At 41.9% G+C, this 19,248-nt stretch overlaps 1 protein-coding gene across 2 annotated transcripts in view; it reads left to right on the top strand.

The window, feature by feature from the left end:
* Positions 1-19,248, top strand: part of LOC6606569 (protein timeless homolog) — a 67,591-nt gene that overhangs the window by 3,164 nt on the left and 45,179 nt on the right. The window contains exons 3-10 of one of the 2 annotated variants that reach the window (XM_032720797.1): positions 946-1,203; positions 1,255-1,583; positions 3,394-3,579; positions 7,036-7,159; positions 7,855-8,021; positions 14,839-15,010; positions 17,313-17,446; positions 17,598-17,678. In XM_032720797.1, the coding sequence (XP_032576688.1) occupies positions 946-1,203; positions 1,255-1,583; positions 3,394-3,579; positions 7,036-7,159; positions 7,855-8,021; positions 14,839-15,010; positions 17,313-17,446; positions 17,598-17,678 (1,451 nt within the window). The remainder of the gene's footprint in view (positions 1-945; positions 1,204-1,254; positions 1,584-3,393; positions 3,580-7,035; positions 7,160-7,854; positions 8,022-14,838; positions 15,011-17,312; positions 17,447-17,597; positions 17,679-19,248) is intronic. The other variant, XM_002031334.1, reaches the window with a different exon arrangement.

The following is a 19,248-nucleotide window of genomic DNA, read 5'->3' as shown; positions in this document are numbered from 1 at the left end:
TGGGGAATATATGATATAAGTCATTTTTATTACCGCAAAATGTGTATTAGGTTGATATTTTGGCTTATTATCTTTTGTTTTGGTATTGAAGAGTAAAAGTTATGTTTATTTAAATAAATAAATATATTTTTTTGCTTGAAATTGCTTTCAGTGCACTGGTGCTGCTGACTTTTTATGCTTTACTTCTTTATTTGCGTCGCACCGACTTACACGCTTTGATGTATGCGCGGCGAGCAGCCAAGTGGACAGGCGCAGGGGCAGGAGGAGCTACTGCCCCTCCTCCACTTTCGCTGCGAAGGAAAGCTTTCAGTTTTGAATGAGCCGCCGCCCCCTGGAACGTAGTGTTGTTGTTTTTGTTGCGTAGGGAAACCAAAAACGGAAGTCATTATTAACTTTGCCTTTGAGATGGGCTTCGGGGTCCTGAGGTCTGGAGGCCCGAGTTCCTGGCACATGCCTGGATGTGGCCATGGGTGTGGGTTTGAGAGTGTAAGTGGGTGTCCATGTCGGGTCGGAGGAGTCACAGCTGGCTTGTAGGCACAAAAGCCGCATTAGTTGTATTTATTTTTAAGCTCACAGCAGCAACTGTAATGTCCTGCTGCGCCCAACCCTAACCATGGAGTCCATCCGCCCTTCCGACCATCCAACCATCCACCCATCCAACCATCCGCCCATCCAGTCAGGCACCCAGGCATTTCCTCTTATCGCCCACACCCTGCCAAAATTGATTTCAACTTGACTTTGTTGTGGTACCATCGCTTGTCTTGGCCCGACTTGGGGCTTCCGTTTTACAGTCGAGCTACATAAATTTGCAATTTAATTTAATTTAATTTCATTTGATTATTTTAACTTGACTCGCGGGATTTGGCGCTTAGATTTTTACACTGGGATTTGCTGCAGCATTTTATGGCGCTGATTTCTAATGCCATGCTCTGGCTTCATTTCCAGGCATTTGCGATTCGCAGCGAAGAGCAGAATCTTCTGATTGAGCGCATCCTGGTCCTGGTGCGGAACGTTCTGCAAGTGCCAGCGAATCCGGAAGCCGAATGCCGGGCGGACAATGATGCCAGTCTGCACGACCAGGTCATTTGGGCGTTGCACCAAACTGGAATGCTGGACTTGGTGCTGTTTGTCATCTCCTCGCCGGATGAGGAGCAGTTCCATTTGCACGGACTGGAGATTGTGTGCCTGCTTTTCAGGGAACAGGTATGGTAATAAACAAATATGTATGGCAGTAATATTAAATACCTTTTTAAGCGATTTCAGAGTGCCGAATCCCTGGCGGACGCCTCCCTGCAGCGCAGTCTGAGCGAAAAGCAACGGGACCAGCAGGAACTTCTGGCCGCACGACGACGGGAGCGTGCTCGCCGTCAGGCTCGTCCTCCACCTGGGCGGCATTCGCGTTTCGGCGGCACCTACGTCATCCGGAACATGAAGTCCGTTTCGGATCGGGATGTGATATGCCACCAGGCTCTGGAGCGCGTGTCATCGATCGATTTTGACCGCGAGAAGCAGCAGCAGAAGCGCTCCCACCGTCACATCCAGGAGGAGGCGCAGGTGACCCGTCGCAGTGCGTTCACCGTGAGGTGAGTCCCGGTCTACTCGTAACCCACAGCCATATCCATTTGTCTGTGGCCACTTCCTGCACTTTGGCTCCGGGCCTTGTTCGTATTGTGCTGGTGCTGGTGTGGCCATTAGCATCGGAATTGTTATGGCCACCAACGGAGCGGCGGAGCCACATCCCGGCCATTGATTTTCGATTTTACGCTGCCAGGAGGACAGCCGTATCCGAGAGATTGAACCGAAGCGAGCGAGCAGTCGAGCGAGAGAGCGTATAAAATAATATTCAATAATAAATGAAGCCATTTCCTTTTGGCCCTTTCGGTTCGCCCTCCCATCCCGCTCTTTTTCCACCCAGCAGCCTGTAATTCCTGCTGTTTTATAGAATCACAGAAACGATATTGGCTGCTAGGGGCTTCCAGGCTCTCGGGTTCCGCCTGACTTGGCCGGGCTAAACAATATCTTGGCGCCGAGCGCCTCTGTTGCCGCTCCCCCTAATGGCCACCAGGTGCAGCTATTTTATGCTTCTCCGCTAACCAACAAACTACTTAAAGGATATGCCACCACGCCCGCAGGCCAAGATTCTCGGGTTTCCGCTATCCTGGCCTTCTTCAACAGTTACAATAAATGCATTCGGTTCCGGTTTTCTTTTTGGTCACAAAAATATATACCCTAGTTGGTGGGAGAATGTCCAACAATATTCCAACTATTTTAGTCGAAAATAAGACCTTTAATGCATAAATGTTGTGTTAGCCACGTTATGCTTAAGTCTGTACCACTTATAACAATGATTGATAGTCACGAATTGAACTTCGTATCCGACATCTCTTCCCCAAGCCTAGAGCATTTGTAGTTCGCCTGGGAAGTTCTGGTTTCTTCCTCAATTTGTGGCATGGGGCATAAAAAGCGGAGCCGAGATAAAACTGCAGCAGCAACTTGGCGGCGCCATCGGCATTTTCTGCATCGCCATTGCCATCGGCATCGACTTTGGGATCTCTGGCCGACGAGGCATGCAATTTTCAAGTAAAATCCTCAAAAGGTTTTTATCCGCTGCTGCGATTTGGAACTGGCTGGCAAACATTTTTGCTTGTTAGTCGGCCAGTGCTTGGCCTGGTTTATGTTTAGCCACATAGTCGGTTGGTTGGCCAAATCTTTAGGCGCCCATAAATTGATGGAGCAGAACAAATGTGACCGGGGCGCCGCCGGTGGCCGTGATTAGACAACTCCGAATGTCCCATTCCGACCGCAAACGAATGGCCAAAGTCAGAGGAGCAAGGCACGTAGTCTGAAAAGGCGAAAGTTCATCAATGTCACGTGCTGAAGCTGGAGCCCCGTGCTCCCCAACAATTTGTTAGCCAACCACAAGTGCATGCTGCAATAAGCCGACTAAGGGGCCTGGCCATTTTTTGTTCAGTTTTGCCTCCATTTTGGCATAAATTAATCCGCGTCGGCATCGATGCGTTGGATTTGTGTTTCGCCTGCTGGCAGAGATTGCTCCACGCTCGACAGGATTGGGTATGGGTGGGCCGCTTGGCTGGTAGCCTGGATGGCTGGTTGCCTGGTTGGTTGGCTGGCTGGTTGGGTGCATCTTTTAGCCAGCTTTGCACAAATAAATTGGCCAGGCGAAATTTATTGCATCAGCGCTGCCAAATGCCGTTGCAGAGTCCGCATTTGTTATATAAACTGATAGAGGGCGTTCGCTTTCAATCAATATTATTGTGGTATAACCATTTTTCATGTCTTTTGCCCATCCTTTCACCCACCCACCCAGTCTTGAACATTTTAGCTTTTGGATCCCCCTCTCACACTTTTTCGTACTTTTCCTGGCTTTTGCAGATTGTGCCTGCGCGAGTACTGCATCGAGGTACTGCGCTCCGCTTACAACACGCTGGTGAGGCAGGTGCGTCGGGTGCTGGAACGCAACGCCGGATCGTCGAGTCACGATGACTCCTATCTATTGTGGGCCATACGATTTTTCATGGAGTTCAATCGTTTGAGTGGTCTACAATTGCAGTTAGTCAGGTGAGTGGCATTCAAGTGCTGGCACTTGCAATCGAACTGGGTACATTTATAAACTATTTAAGTCACACGATTTTGTAATGGTATTTTAACGAACATGTTACACTATATAAGCGTTTCCTAAACTAATATTTTAATATATTATATTAAGTACACTTAAGCATCATCATCTTTGGCATCACTGACATATGATTTCCGTTTGGCAATGTCATTGCGTAAGAGATTTCTGGAAATTGTGAGACTTGCCCCAGATAATCAACTGGATGCCGCCTAACGTGTTCAAATGAATTGCCTCCAAGTTTCAAAGGATACACAGACGAGTTTTCACAAGTGATATGCTGATGGTGATGATGATGCTGATGAATGAGCTCTACTTTCAGTGGCTCCATGAAGCGCTGACCTCGTCCTCCGGCCAAGTCAGCAGATATGCAAATCTCCGGCGCACAAACTACACTGCCAAACCGCCTCCATCAAGGCTTTTAATCAAATTACTTCGCAACACTCTTCAGATGAAGGAAATTCCCCTAAACTTTTATTTCGGTGGCCACTCCCAATTTGAACATTTTTCCTCAAAGAGGACAACACACTGCTGCTGAAATTTAAAACGCAGCAGCTGTGCAGGAGAAACTGAGAAGTTCAACAAGTGCCTTGCCATTTAAATTAATTGCAAACTAGTGTAAACTATTTATTCACATGTAAGAAAGTTAACACTGCATCGAACTGCAATTGGCAGTAGGATTTTCGAGTTTAACTAGACTCTGCTAGATTCTAGTAGTTTCTCTAAAGTAACCACAACTTTAAAATTCAATTTTCTTTTATTTGTTTATAGCCTCTACTCGTACTGCAAGCGCTTGCGATAAACTTAAAATTGATTTCGTTGAAATGTTTTCGACAGCAAATAAGCTGCGAATACTTGTTTATCTGTCGAAAGGACAATCCATCATCTGAGCTGTTGAAGTGTGAAAAGTAGAGACCGCTTATAAGGGGTATTTTCAATGGTTTCCATTTGTTGTTATTCTTTTTCCTCTTTTTTTTATTTACAAGAAAAGGGGAAAGTGCGCAGCAAATAAACTTTAGTGTGATGACAATTTCCATTTTGCTCTTAGCACTTTGCCCGAAAATGTTTAAGCAGAGTGTCAATGGGAAATCTAAAGCATTTTCCCAGCATTTCCCGCAAGAATTTTTACTGCGGTCACCACACAATTTGTGTGTCATTCCTTGGTGGCCTGACATCAGCGTTTCGTCACTAGAGTTTTATTGCATTAGTTTTTGGCGGGGGGACAACAAGCACATGTACAAATCAAAGTCATGACGCCAATTGTTGACCCACCAAACTTGACCACTTTACAGCCACTGCAAGTTGCACTCCTCCATAAAGTTCTTAGCCAAAGTTGTCAAAGGAACTATTCTGATATCGTGATTTTTAGACACTAGAAATAAAATAGTTATGAAGTGAAGACCATATATGATACATATTATAATCGTTTTATACCCATAAAAGAAGTTAGGAAACAGGGGGTATTTGTAGTAGAACATTTTAATTACGATAAAATAACATTTTTATATTAATTTGATAATATACTTTTCCAGGAAGCTCTGTTGTTCAGTGTACAAGTATATGTCCCCCCATGTCGGTATTTCTGGCGTTGTGTTGTTGCTTTCATTCTTGTCCAGCATGCTGTTAATAAAATTTTGCGTTCTTTATGCTGTCATCCGGCTGACGTTGCTCCTCCTCCGGATGCGGATCCGGCTCCTGCTCCGTTTTAGTCTCTTTCGCTGGCTGTGTGGTGGGAAATTTCTTTAAAATTGTTTTGGTTACTTTCAAATTAGTTTCTGAATGACAACAATGAAGCTTTGCAAAAATGTTGTCATTCCGTTGGCGCAAAGTTTTCCCAGACCCTACCCTTTTTTCCCCTTTTCCGCCGCTTGGCGACGACTCCCTCGCACTATTCTAAGTTGCTTGGTTCTTCTAGTGGAGCTCCCGCCTCCTGGAACTGCGGCTCCTGCTCCCTTATTCATTTTCAGCAATGTCCCTCCGCCCTTTATCAGAGTTTTTCGTCTCATTTTTGCACTTATATATAGTAAGCATCCTATGTACAATATATATACTCGCCGACCATAAAACTTTCTGTTTATTTCCTCAAATGCAATTTGACGCTGCCTCCGCAACGCCCTGAACTTTCTTTATCGTCTGCCATTTTCTACTGATTTTGCACTATATAAAGCATGGCATTGCTGTAATGTATGGGCTTTCCGATGGGCAAAGTTTTCCAGCAGCCAGCAGCCCGAAAAAAAGTGAAATTGAGTTTGTCATTTTGTTTATGCGAGTACACGTACACAGCATTGATACAGAAATCAATCGCTGAAGTCTGCGAATGATCAGAAATTTGCAAAGGACAAGGATCGCCTCTATAAGGCACAAATATGATTGATGAAATCATAAAATTGAGCACTAAGAAACTTATTAAACTTTTGAAAATGGATAACCATATAGGTTATTGATTTCCAAGTGTGGTCAGGATATGCAAATGATATTTTAATACAATTACAAATATTAATTGGAAAAATATTTTTGAATCCATTGTTTAGCTTGTTTTTGCCACTTGAAACATAAATTTTTTAAACCATTTTGCATGAGTGCAGCCAGTTGAAGCCCAAATCTCAATTAGTTTATTTGCTTTGCACAGTTTCTTGTAAAAAGTTTGTGCATCAATCAGTGTTTTTCCGTTTGTTCCCTTTGCCACATTATCGTGCTGCTGTTCATTGCACTTTTATTGATTTTATAATTTATTTATTTAGGTTCCTATTGCTGCTGCTGCCGCACATCTGTAATTAATTTGTTTTTAATGCCTCTTCAAATGCTCTCGACGTTGTCGCAGAACTTTAATGGTGGTTGCCGCCGACGTTGCGCTACTAATTTCGCCCAAGTTGCAGGCAAATGCTGCAGCCACCGGAAGTGGGCGGCTTAGTGGGGCGTGGTTGAGCGGTGGGTGGCCACTGGGAGACGTGCGGCATGTCAACGCCCAGTGGTCCCCGCATCCTTGGGGGGTGGAAAGGACAAGCAAAACTTAGGCTGGCTGGCGCTCAATTCTAGCGCTACTTAAAAATTAATTTTGTTAATGAGTTTTTCGCTCTGGCAGTTGCAAGTGGCAGACGGCAAGCTGCTTACCTGTTTTGCTGCTCCATGCTGCCAACTTGGGCCAACTTTAATGCAGAATTCTACTATTTAAATATGCACTCAAACACAACGATTCACACCATACACGATGCCATGTGCACTGAAAACAAATTGTGGGGATAGTTACTAGGCGCGAAAGATAGCCTTGAATTGCAGTCATCATTACTATAAAGCTCTTTAGTGTTACACTAGTTTATTTAAATAGTTATATTTTATTTTATTTTTTGGCTGTGTACACGAGTGTTATGTAACTCTGTTGCCTTTTTCCATTTCATTCGCAGCGAATCGTTGAGCGTGCAATGCTTCCACTGGGTCCTGACGCGCATGCAACATGACATGGACATGATTGTGAGCGACAAGAAACAGGCGCGTCTCTGGGCCAAGCGACTGCATGTAGCGCTTTTGGTAAGTCTCCTCCGTTCCAGCTCCAGGTCCTGCCCCATCCTTGCATCCTGATCCCGGTGGCCACCTAAGCCGGGCGTACAGTGTGTGTGCGGGTCTGTTGTTGTTTGCTTTGGCGCTGTAAGTGCACTTTTGGGGGCACTCTTATGCCGCTCGACGATTGCCTTGGATTAAGCTGGGTGCCTGGCTCTTGGCACTGGGCTCCCAGTACTCAAGCCAAGCTCCATGCATCCTTTAAGCTCGCCGGAATGATGGGGAAACTTCAAATTAACAGCGAGCTTTGCCGGGGATTAGCCAGAAATGTCTGGCACAAAAGGTTTCCTTGATCTTTCTTTTGAAGATAAAAGGTTAAGTCCACACCAATTAGATAGATCAAAAGTGGGAATCATAGTGGCAAGAAGCATATTATTCGGTATTAAAGATAGTCGGAAACTAACAGCTTCATTACCATCAACCAGACACAAACACTTAGGTCAAAGCCCAACTGATTCCCCGTTCACACCAAGGATATTGGGATTGGCCACAAGTAATGAAGGGCGTTTATAATTGCACACATGTGTGCTGAGTCACCTTGTGGCAGTCAGTTCGTCAAGCTCATTACAATGCACCACACAGCATCTCTGGACCCTGTCTCGCCACTTTGCAATCAAGAGCTCCAACGTCTGTCAAGTTAATGCTTACCAATTTTTTAATTAAAGACATTCCGGGAATTGCTCCAAAGCCTGCTGGCACTGCAGAAGCTAAAGGATGACAACAACGCGCGAGCCCTTTTCGATATGTTATTGAACAACGTGTGCTATGTCCTGGAGTATCGGGAGACGGTGCTGCATTTGTTAATGAACTACAATGAGGCGCACAGCACAAAGTGAGTACCCGAGCGAATAACCATTCCAACTATGCACACACATTCCGATTGAAAATAACTTGCCCTTCCGGCCATGGTAAAACCCTCGTACCCACTACCAAATACCCACTACCATACTCATCACGAACTGAATTTGGAAACCATCTACCGGCCTGGCTGCATTTCTGATAGATAACGGCCATGACCCCGTGGCATCTGGAAATAAGCAAGCCAAACACACATCCTCTAATGGGATTACTACGAGCACTCGATGTAGTGGCACTGCCCCCCACCGAAATATGCACTGCAGGCTGTCAGGATATCGCTGCTTCTACCAGCATCTCTCGCCCCGACAATCAGGCATTGTTTGTCTTGGCGGCATGCCTTTGTCTTGAGTCCTGCTCTGTTTGCTCGGCTATTTGCACAGATGTCTGCTGGGTCGCCAAAGCTCACCATTAGTGCTGGCAAACTGGTGGTTTCCTGCACTTGGTTTTACTGCACTTTCAGTGGGAATTTAAATGACGCCATAAGATATACTTAATTGTGTTCATTTTAATTGGGAAGTGTGATAGCCAAGTTTCTAGACTTATCTAGTGGGTCTTAAAAAGTCAGTAGTATATTTCAATGGCTATCAATTGCATTTGAATACAGTTTTAATAATGTTTCTTTATACTTTATGACCTATTTCCAAATAAGCCAGCTTTTTGATTTATTTACTTGCAAGTAATTATAGAAAGTTACAGTTTTTTGGCCATTTTTAGCTGTCCTTGAGTGGACATCACTATCCCCAAATAGAGTTCAGTGAATGTGGTTTGCTTATAAGCGCGTGTGTTCCCCCAAAAGCCGGCATCCCCAAATGAACTAGTTGCACATTCCTCACGAGGCGGCGATGGGAGTTGGCTAAAAGCTTAATTGATTTTACAAGCATGTGCTGTATGCGTGCCCTGGCATAAAAATTATGCCATTTCCCACAAGCCAAACCATGTTTTTCAGTGTTTTTATTTGAGGGCAAATCGTGCACCTTGGCTGCATCCTAATTGCCGAGTTAACACTGCGTACTCCGCACGATAGCTGAATCGAGATTATTTCAATCGAAACGTGCGCCACAGTGCGGCTACTTGATAAATCGCTGCAGAACATTGAATATAGTGCAGCTCCAACAGATTCAGCACGATTTTCTGGATTTACTCGCAGGTGTAGAGTGCTTTAAACTCATTACCTACATTTGATCGAGTTCATCTGGCAGATTGAGTTCATTGACACAGAATAAACATGATATACACGTATTTATTTCCAGCAATTGGTTAGGGACCAAAGAATATAATGGTACTTTTGCATTTCTCGGTGCTTGCATATGCATTGGAAAACCCTTTATAAATGAATCCCACTGCGCAATCCATTTATATAATTGCGATTTTTTAGTCCTGAACATGAAGAGTTAGACTCACTTGAATATTTCTAAATGGCTGCACAAATTCGCCTGTCAAACAAACTCGACTCCGAGTGCTCTGTGTCGAGTGATACCTGCAATAAATGCCTGAAAATTTATTTCTGTGTCACAGACTCCGTGACAGTGGCAAAAAGATACCATGGGTCGGAAAAGTTTCCTAGCCTGTCGGTCTGCATTTAATTTAATTATCTATCTCTAAGATATAAGAACCTTTTCTACAAAAGTTTTCAGTACACATTTCTTTAAGCTCAGAATTCACTTTAATTATATTAAATTTCGCAAAGAATATTTCATGATCGTTATCTCTATGAAATTTTTGAAATTCTTGGAATTTTTAATAGACTTAAGGTGCTTTGCTGGAAAAATAAATCAAGTATATTCCCTATTATTAAATAAATTCTATGTTGGTATCCAAATTTATTTGTGAATAAAAAATCGAAATAACCAAAAAGCAAACCTTGTCTCCAGCGCTTAAAATTATTGTTTATATTTCATTATTATGTGTCATTTTAAATACCTTTGCAACCAGCAGATGTTTTTATATTCTTTGGTTTGTTGTTTTCTTTACTGAAGTGTTAGATAATGGCATTTTAAATTTTGATTAACGTACAAAAATATGGTATTCTACATAAACAAACATAATCCCTTAAGCTGTACATATGTTTTCAACCCGATTCAACTAATTACCAGACGCTTTAAAAGGCAATAAATAAAAGTATAAATATATATATATTTTTTCAGCAGCTAGCATAGTACTTTAAGTATCATAATCGAATCATAGTACGTTCCACTGTATCTGATGACACATAAACAGATAAACAAATTGTTGTGTGCCTGTTGGGTTTTACTGTCGACTATCAACGCATCACATCAGCCAGTTGGATTGGTCCTAGTTAGTCGGTCTGAGCAGAGTCTGTTGGTTGGGGCACTGGCAATTTCAAAGCTTTGACTAAATTAATTTAGCGCGCAAACATGAAATTGACAGAGATTCGACGGGGAGAGATGGCTTGGTTCAGGAAACTCGTTGCGATGCCAGATACAATACGCAGATACAGATACATTTACTCAACTCGCGTGTAGCTGCAGCTGTGGGTTGTTGCTGGGCCAGCAACTGTGTGGCTTAATTGGAGCATGATTAATGCGGAGCCAGTTGAAAATAGTTGGTTTATACAATTTCATCGATTAAACATTAAGTTGAACAGCTTTCAATTAGGCAGGCCAATTGGCAATCATGTAAATTTCGCTGCCTTTTGAACTGCAATCAGTGTTTTGAGTGTCTGACAGATTAAAGATTTTTTGGTGTCAAGATGAATAATTTATGACCCCGCCAGGCTGCCACGTATCCGCTATCTCGCAGATTAATGCCACCCAGTTTACCGCCGATTTGCAGGATCTGAGTAGTGCTGCCTCGACTTATGCAACTAAGATGTGAAAATCTACCAAACTAAAACCATACAAATTATTCATTCATATAATAGATGGAAAATTTGTGTACATAGAATACACATTTCGTTTGAAGTGTAAAAAATTAAGAAAAAAGTGGTAATCGAATAATTTTTTTGAGCAAATCTGGCAGTTAAGTGGCACAAAGTATATACAAAATGACCAGAACGGCAACACTAGCGTTGAGCTGCAATTGACGCCTCATCAGTCATTGTTGTTGTGGCTGTCATAATTAATAATATTTTCATTATAAACGTCTTATGCCAACAACAAGAACGGAAACAACTGGCCCCCAAATAGTCGGTCCGTCTGTGGGTGTTTTGGGCGCAATTACATTTTATCATTTATTCAACATGCGCTCAGGCTCGGCGGGAAGACAATCCCCATCTTCCTGTTCTCCGATCCCCTATCCCCAACCCCTGAGCCCAGAGTACTTGTGAGCTCTGACCAGCCCCAAAAACACCCAAGTGTTCTAATTAATTCTGTATGCTCAACCTGCTGCTGCTTGAACTTCTTCATCCCATTTTCCCTGGCATTTTGCGGCTGTTGGCGTCCATTTAATCAGCGTAAACGCGAATATCAAATCAGGCGCAACAACAAGAGCGGCACAGGCGAAGGTAGCCAGAAGTTACAAAACCGCGTGCATACAAATTAATTATAAATAATTTATTAACGATTTATCTTTGTCCTGCTGCCAGGCTTCCTGGTCACATGTGCTTGAGATTGAGTATGTGTGCAGAGAAACAAAAGGGGATAGTCGAAAATCCTTATAGATCCTTTTCAATTAAGAAGTTCCTTCTAGAGTGTATAATATTATCTTTATTTACATAATCACAATAATGATAAAAATCTATTTGTTAAATACAAATTTTTAAGTTTAATCTTTTTCTGTCAGTGTAGAATGTAAATAGGAGTGGAAATAAATGGGTGGGGTTGACTCGATTTGCACCTGCGCATCATTAGGGCGGTGTGGGTGGGCAATCGATTTGGATCCGCTTGTAAAATGGTTTGTGGCATGAAAGATGTTGTGCAACTATCAAACCGCCCACCCGCCTATTCGCTGCGGTTACTTGGCGTTGTGGTCAGGTGGCACCAGCATCCACATCCACATCCGCATCCGTATCTGCAGCAGCAGTACCACCACTACCACCACCACCATCTTCTTCCGCCAATGGCAGTGTTGCTAAAATGTCTGATGAGAAAGAAGCCAAATGTAGGCTTCATAGTACCCATGCTTATAAATCTTTATAAATTCTAAAAAATGTAGTCAAATGTTTATTTGCCTTAATGTGTAGTTTCTATTCTATTGGATCATTCTCTATTACCCCATTGACCTGACCAATAGGAATATTATTAGATCCGCTGGTCCTTTGACATTTGGATCCATTCGATTTGTAGACTTACCTATGATTTATATAATTGAAATATTTATTGGGTCCCTTATTAGCTGAATTGGCAACCCTAGTTAGTAGTCACAGCCATCACAGTTCGCAGCTACCAGTAGTTTTTGCACCTCGCCTGCTATTAATGCGGCCACCACGGACATCTTTGCGGTAACATGGCCGTCATCGTGGCTGCGCTTGATTCATTTCACATTTCAGTTATCATCAAATGCGCACCACACGCTACCCGCAAACAGGACAGAAGCTTCGATCTGGATACGGAATACGGAATAGGGGGACATGGGCGAACACATAGCACCACTCAAATTTCAAATCCACGTGCACCACACCACACGACACCGCACTCCCTGCCCAATCCCAATCCCCATCACCATCCCATTCCCAATCCCAATCCTTGCAGTCAACTGAGCGCCTTTATCATCAATTGCCAGTGCCCCCTTGGATTCGTCCTGCTGTCAGTTGTGGTCACTGCTGACAGTTCTTGATCAATACAAATGGCCAAATATCTTGGAATTGGCTGGTGATTGCTAACTGGTTTCTATTCATCGGCTGCTTTATGCGGCTGTTGAAACTTGCTTGTTTAGCTCCATTATAGACGTGTAATTTATTGGACTCCTAATTGCGTAGAGCAACTCGGGTTGCATTGTCAGGGCCAAAGTATAGGATTTGATTGGTCTACTATCATATTCTACCCATTACAATAAAATTATATACCAAGGATGATTTTTAATATATCGTAAAAAAGAAACACAACAAACATATTGATACGTACAACTTATCTAATGACTTCAGCTTTTAAAACCACTATGAGATGTTTGGCACATATCAACTAGGAAAGGAACCTACTGTGTGGTCCATGAGTATTGACTTCGCTGAAACATCCTTTTGATTTTTATTGTACCTCGCAGAACTACGCGTGCTTTTGAATTATTTGCCTGTTTAATTTCGCTTAATGTCTATCCGTTTACGCCGTCAATTCCTGCAGGAATCCGGCGGGTCACTGAATGCCGGATAACCACTTTCATTACAAATTCATTTCCCCGGTCGCCGGCTCCCGACTCCCGGACTCCCGTTTGCCGGCTCCCATGATCAGCTCGCCAGCTGCGTTGTGGCACATTGACCGCATTCGAAAACGTCGATGATGCTGGATGCTCCTGCAGCGAGGCTCCTGTGGGGCATTAAAATTCGCAATGAATACATTTTTGGGCGGCAACGCTGTGACCTTTTTGGGAACACTTCACCATTTTCATCGCCAACGCAATGTTGCCAATTTTATGGACCTGGGATCTGGCAATTAGAGTGGTGAACGCTGAAGAACTTTAATATGCATTCCTTTCACGCTAGAAAACAAAAGAGAACTTTATAGTCCGGTTCCTCGACTATATATCTAAATATGTCAAAGTGTATTTCCATTTCCATATAGGTAATCTCATACAATAAAATTCAGAAATATACCTTTCAATATCAATCGCCGTGCATTCTTATTATTGGCTAGCAAATCTGCTTTCTATTGTGGCCCGCCTACTTTGCATACACTTCCTGTTTGGAATTGTCCTTTTCGCGCGATTTTCATTATTCAAATGGCAATCAATCATTTTAACAAATTGACGTGCACAATGACGTTGGCTTTTATTTTTTGGGTACGGGTTGCCTAAAAACAAAGCGGACAGCTGATTTTGGCAGTTTGGCGGCTGTCTTTTGCCGCGTTTCCCTTTTTTTTGTTGTTGGCTGGCTTTTCACATTTTGAGGGTAATTTGCTAATTGGAGGCGTCATCGGCTTCGACAGAAAAGGCAACGCCACATCATCAATCAGCCCAAAATCGAGTTGGGTTAGTTAGTCAGTCATGGCGGGGAACGTTTCGTCCTGGCCGATGAGTGGGCCGAATGGCATTGGGCGGGGCAGCTTTTGGCCCTTTTTAATGTAGTCGATGATATTCAATAAGTATTTTTGGGCCGGTCGAAAGGTTATTGATGTTGGTCTTTGATTTATTCCTACGAACATTCTCATAAAAGCATAAGAATGACTGTCAATGAATTTATTTCATTTCTAATGCATACATTTCAAATGAAAATATTTTAGAGCAATGAATGCGTTCATTTGTTTTGGATATTTATCAATCAATTTAAATTTACTGTATTAGATTTATAAATTGCAACATAAATGATATAAATTTATCAAATATCTAAAAATGTTCAAACTGTGTTGAGCATCTATTAAAACTAAAATATGAGTGTGCCAAACCATTTAACTGCTGGTTTTCCCACCTTATGGTAACCCCAAAATTTATTAATTACTCAGTGTGTGGCATGAACATAAATATTTATTTATAAATTGAATTCAACCCCAATGAAATTGAGTTAAAAAAATTAAGTATTTGTCACATTTAATTGAATTGAAGCAATGTGGCATGCATTTTTCAAATAGATACGGGGCCAACATACAACAAAATTCAATTTGGATACGTGTGCACACATATAATAAAGAATTTAATTACAATATATATTCATTTCGTTAACTAACCTCTGCACTCCAACTCCACAGGGTTTTCCTGCGCGATGTGGTGGAAACGGCCAACGTTTTCATTAAAATGATGGAGCGCTTCTGCCAGGACTCAGTGGTGGTGCAGGACAAGAAGCGAGGTGGTGGCGCCTCCCGAAAGAAGAAGCAGGCGGCGACCAAGTCCAAGCCACCAGCTGCACCACAGCCCACTGAGGTAAGACCCAGATGAAAAATAAAATAAAGTAGTCAGTTGAAGTTTTTCACGCACAAGGGGGAAAGGTTAAGTTTTGATTTTCGAGTAACTAAGCTTTAATTTAAAAATAATTACGAGCATTTTCCTGAATTTCCTGTTGGAAGTCAACATCAATCTGCCCTTTATATAGACTCTGTTTAATGTTTTATAAATAAATGGCCGCATTAAATAACTTTATTTAAGCCTGCTGGTCAGCACCCGCTGTGCAGGCCATAAAATACACCCTAAATTGCCAATAAAATTTAAAACGAATTGCAAACAGAGGCAAAGAAAAGGACCATACACAAAAAACAATTGTCGTCTATGCTCTGACCGTTGAAGATTTATGTGCTTGATCGTGAAATTTAATTGACTGAAAATATGGAAAAAAAGAAAGTACAGAAAATGTATAGAAGCTTGTCCCAGCAACGATTCTATTTCATTCAATTTTAACGACTGCGGCTTTTGTGTATTTTCTACTTCGTGTGTGCGTATTATTTTCATGGTGCACAATTGCATGCGACCTTAGTTAACGCACCCGCAAACTACTTCATTCTCTCACTCGCGGAAAATGTGGAAAACTTTCGCCAGTCGGTCCACCAGGTTTCCGTACTTTTTCCGCCGCTTTGACCCTTTTCAAAAAGCTCAGTTCTGCGTTTAGTTCTTGTTATTTTTTCAACTTACGATGGGATAAAGGTTGGAAGACTGTAATTGGTTTTATTACTATTGTCCTTAAAAATTATCATTATCAATACCATTGACAGATTTTAAGAACTATTAGGTTAGGTACTACACACCATAGTCTCATTTCTCTTAATGGAATTCCAATATTTGCTAAAGTAAGCAGACCAAACTTTGTAAGAGTATCTTAAAGTCGCATATTTTCCTGGGCACCCAGAGCACATTGTATTCCTAACCATCTTTTGTTTTTGCACACTTTGTTGCGTTGGGAAAACGACGCACCACTGAGCGTGATTTCCGGGCAGTGGAAACTGGCCTCTGGAGTTTTCCACAACAGTTTGCAACTGCATACTGCGAGGGCTGGCCATTTTTGTGGCCTGCGATTTGGTCCTTTTGGTCGGGAAGTGCACGTAGGGCAAGGATATGGGAATTTTTACACGAAGGCCGTAGCTGACGTGAACAAGATTAATTTTATTTTTTTTTTTGCAACAACCTTCAATTGTGTTAATTTCTGACATATTTATTTGTATAGCTGCGGTCGCGTAGCTGTGCTATTGTTTTTGGGCCACGCACACGCGTTCAGCGCATCAATTTTTCAACAATTAATTTATAAATATTTGTCCTTGCCGCCGAGCGAAAAACATGACAATCGCCATGAGGAAACAAATATTTGCATGTTCCTCCCCTTTTGGCTTGAAAAAGTTAAGCGTGCGATAAACAAAAAAGATTCAATTGTGTAACGTGTAAAATAAGCATAAATTAAATGAATTTATATAAAATTATGATGATAGTCAAGAAGTGTGATCTCCTCAACAATTTATCAAGTTTTTCGATACTTATAAAATGTCATAAAAGATTCAAATGCATATCCATTAAATATTATATTTTTGTTTAAATTGCTTTTTAAAAGAATCTAAAAATAGTGCGATTTTTATTTAATGTATCAATCCTTTTTGAAATTATATATTTTTTTTACTTATTAAATTGATTTGAAAAATAAATGAAAATAAAAACTTTGCCGTAATCCACGTCCTTGTATTTAGGCGGACATCGACCATTGATTTACAATTAATATGCATTGTTAACAGGTCGTAAATGGGCAAAAAATGAGAGAACAATGGTTTAAATGTGTTTCTTTTTTTGCAAGCAGCAAATTACAATTCATAGCTGTTGCCAGTCTTTAAACTTTAAATAATTTAATTGAAATCATAGAAACTGTAATGTAAATTCTGTATGGATATAACTAAACTGCTTTTTCGTTCTCTAAAATATTAAGTTATTCTTTGTAAGTGATCAAACATAAACAATATGCCTGACAGCGATTTTAAAAAATCGAGTTCTAATTATAGAAAATCATTTTATAGCCATTTTATTACCAACACATTTTTAAGTTTCATTTAAATGCTCACTTTGTATTTGGTTTTTTTTTCTGTCACTACCAAATGGCTGACAAGGATTATTAGATATTGGTTTATAATTACCACTGCCTGTGGTATAATTAATTCTGCTGCTCCGATATTTACGTAACGACTAATTTCCCTCTTTGATTATCCAATTGCAAACAATGTCGAATCATAAATAATTTATTAATGCATAATTGCAGGAAGAATTGTCGAGCAAATGGGCTGAACTGGCAACGGAAGTGTGCAGCCTACTATCGACGGAATTGGAAATGCCGGAGGATGAGCAACCCATGCCCTTCGATGCGGCATCCGAGAAATCCATTGATGATCAGCGGTGAGTTAGTTGCAACTATTTTTATTCCTTCCTTCCATTTTTCCTTCCTTGTACCCCATCTGACCCCCTGAACTGAACCTATTATTACCAGTTCGATTTCCAGTGGCACAACGTGTCCTTATTATGTTTCTTGGTCTTTCCCCACTTTCAGCGAGGATTGCATGATTCGCATAAATAAACTGCTCCGTTCCGAGAAACTGGACCAGGCCATCGCCCTTCTTCGTGCCGCCAGGTGAGTTGAAAATGATATCCCGGTTGCTAGGGCTCCAGACGTAATGCCTTAGTAAATCCCGCTTTTTAATAACTTGACATTGACCGAGCCAAGAAAAAGGTACGAAAGCAATTCGCATAATAAATTAACTCTAGTCAAAAATGGGCAAAAAGAAAAAAAATTCGCTTGGTCGTCCTGTGTCCTTTAATGCAACTTCACTGGCATTTATCGAATTTTATTTTCATCCTGTTTATTTTTCATATCCTTTCTCTGCGCTCTTGCACGATGCCTTTCGCTGCCCTGCGTTGCTCTTAAATTAAATAGTTTTTATTTATTGTTAAGGCAGAGCACGCTGGCACCCCGGTAACTACAGATAATGGCAGTGCCCGGAATTCCTTGTTCCTGCTCCCTGCTCTTCCCTTTTTGCCCCCACAGATAATAAGAAGAGTCCTTGCGCTGTCCTGTGCATTTCGCACAGACAATTTCTCGGTGCGCGGTTTTTTGTCCCAGCCGCCTGCAATTTTTCAGTCAACAAACCGCAGAGTTGGCAAGGTGAGGTTGGTGGCTGGTGGATGGATCCAGGTCAGAGGACCTCCTCTGCGCCTTTCAATTTAATTGCCCGCTCAATTATGTAAAGCCCATTGAAGACGCGCTCAAGAAATGTTTATTGTTTGCTCGGGGAAAATTGCGTGAAAATAATTTATCTTTTTCGCGTCAACATTTAAATAGGGCCGTGCCGACAGCACCCTCACAGAAACATCAGCAGATGTCGCCGGGTGTCAAAGGCTGGTCGGTTGTGCTGTGCCAGAGCAATCGAAAACGTGGCTTAAATATTTCCAAGTCATTTAATTACAACCTCATTAAAATTTTCCACCTGCTGCCTGCCTGCCTGCCTGTTGGTTCTGGTCGGAGGAGCCGTGTCTCAAAGGAATCCAATCGATGGCATCTGCAAATAGGAGGAGACCGAGATGCTGGAGGCTCCAGCTCCTACTCTTCGCTCTGTGCAAATTGATTGGATATATTCGAGGAAAGTGTTGCCAGTGAGATGGCTCCATACTGTGTGTGTGTGTGTTTGTAGAGGCTTTCTCGAAATTTATGTACATTTTAATTGTTCCCAACGAAAATTGTTGCATTAAAATGAATACAATTTTTGCTGTGCCACTCGGCTGCTGCAGTGGCAGCTTAAAAAGGTCTAGACGCTTTTTGTGCTAATAAATTAAAATGCGATATGCATATAGAGCACTACGGAAGCTTGCATCCACCGCCTACCGCCCACTGCCCACGCCCCGGACCACGCCCCCACGGGAACCCACTCCTTTGTCTGGGCATTGTCTGGAACTTTTTTGTGCCCCGTTGCCTAGGTCTTTTTGCCACTCACTTTATATCGCATACTCTGCAAAGGAGTCCCACTAATTGGATTTATTTTTGCTTCATATCAAAGAATGCTAGATCTTAGATAAGTTTGTTTATTACCTTTAACGTAAAAAGTTTTGTATAGAAACTTATTAAAGTTAATATTTCTACAATCTTTTGGAATGTTTTAGATTGATTCGAATACAGCTACCATTTTGTTACTTCCAATAGCCTATTT

This window comes from Drosophila sechellia, chromosome 3R (genome assembly GCF_004382195.2).
Source record: "Drosophila sechellia strain sech25 chromosome 3R, ASM438219v1, whole genome shotgun sequence".
Classification (NCBI taxonomy): domain Eukaryota; kingdom Metazoa; phylum Arthropoda; class Insecta; order Diptera; family Drosophilidae; genus Drosophila; species Drosophila sechellia.
The sequence above is the reverse complement of the archived record's forward strand: the minus strand, read 5'-3'. Positions and strand labels throughout refer to the sequence as shown.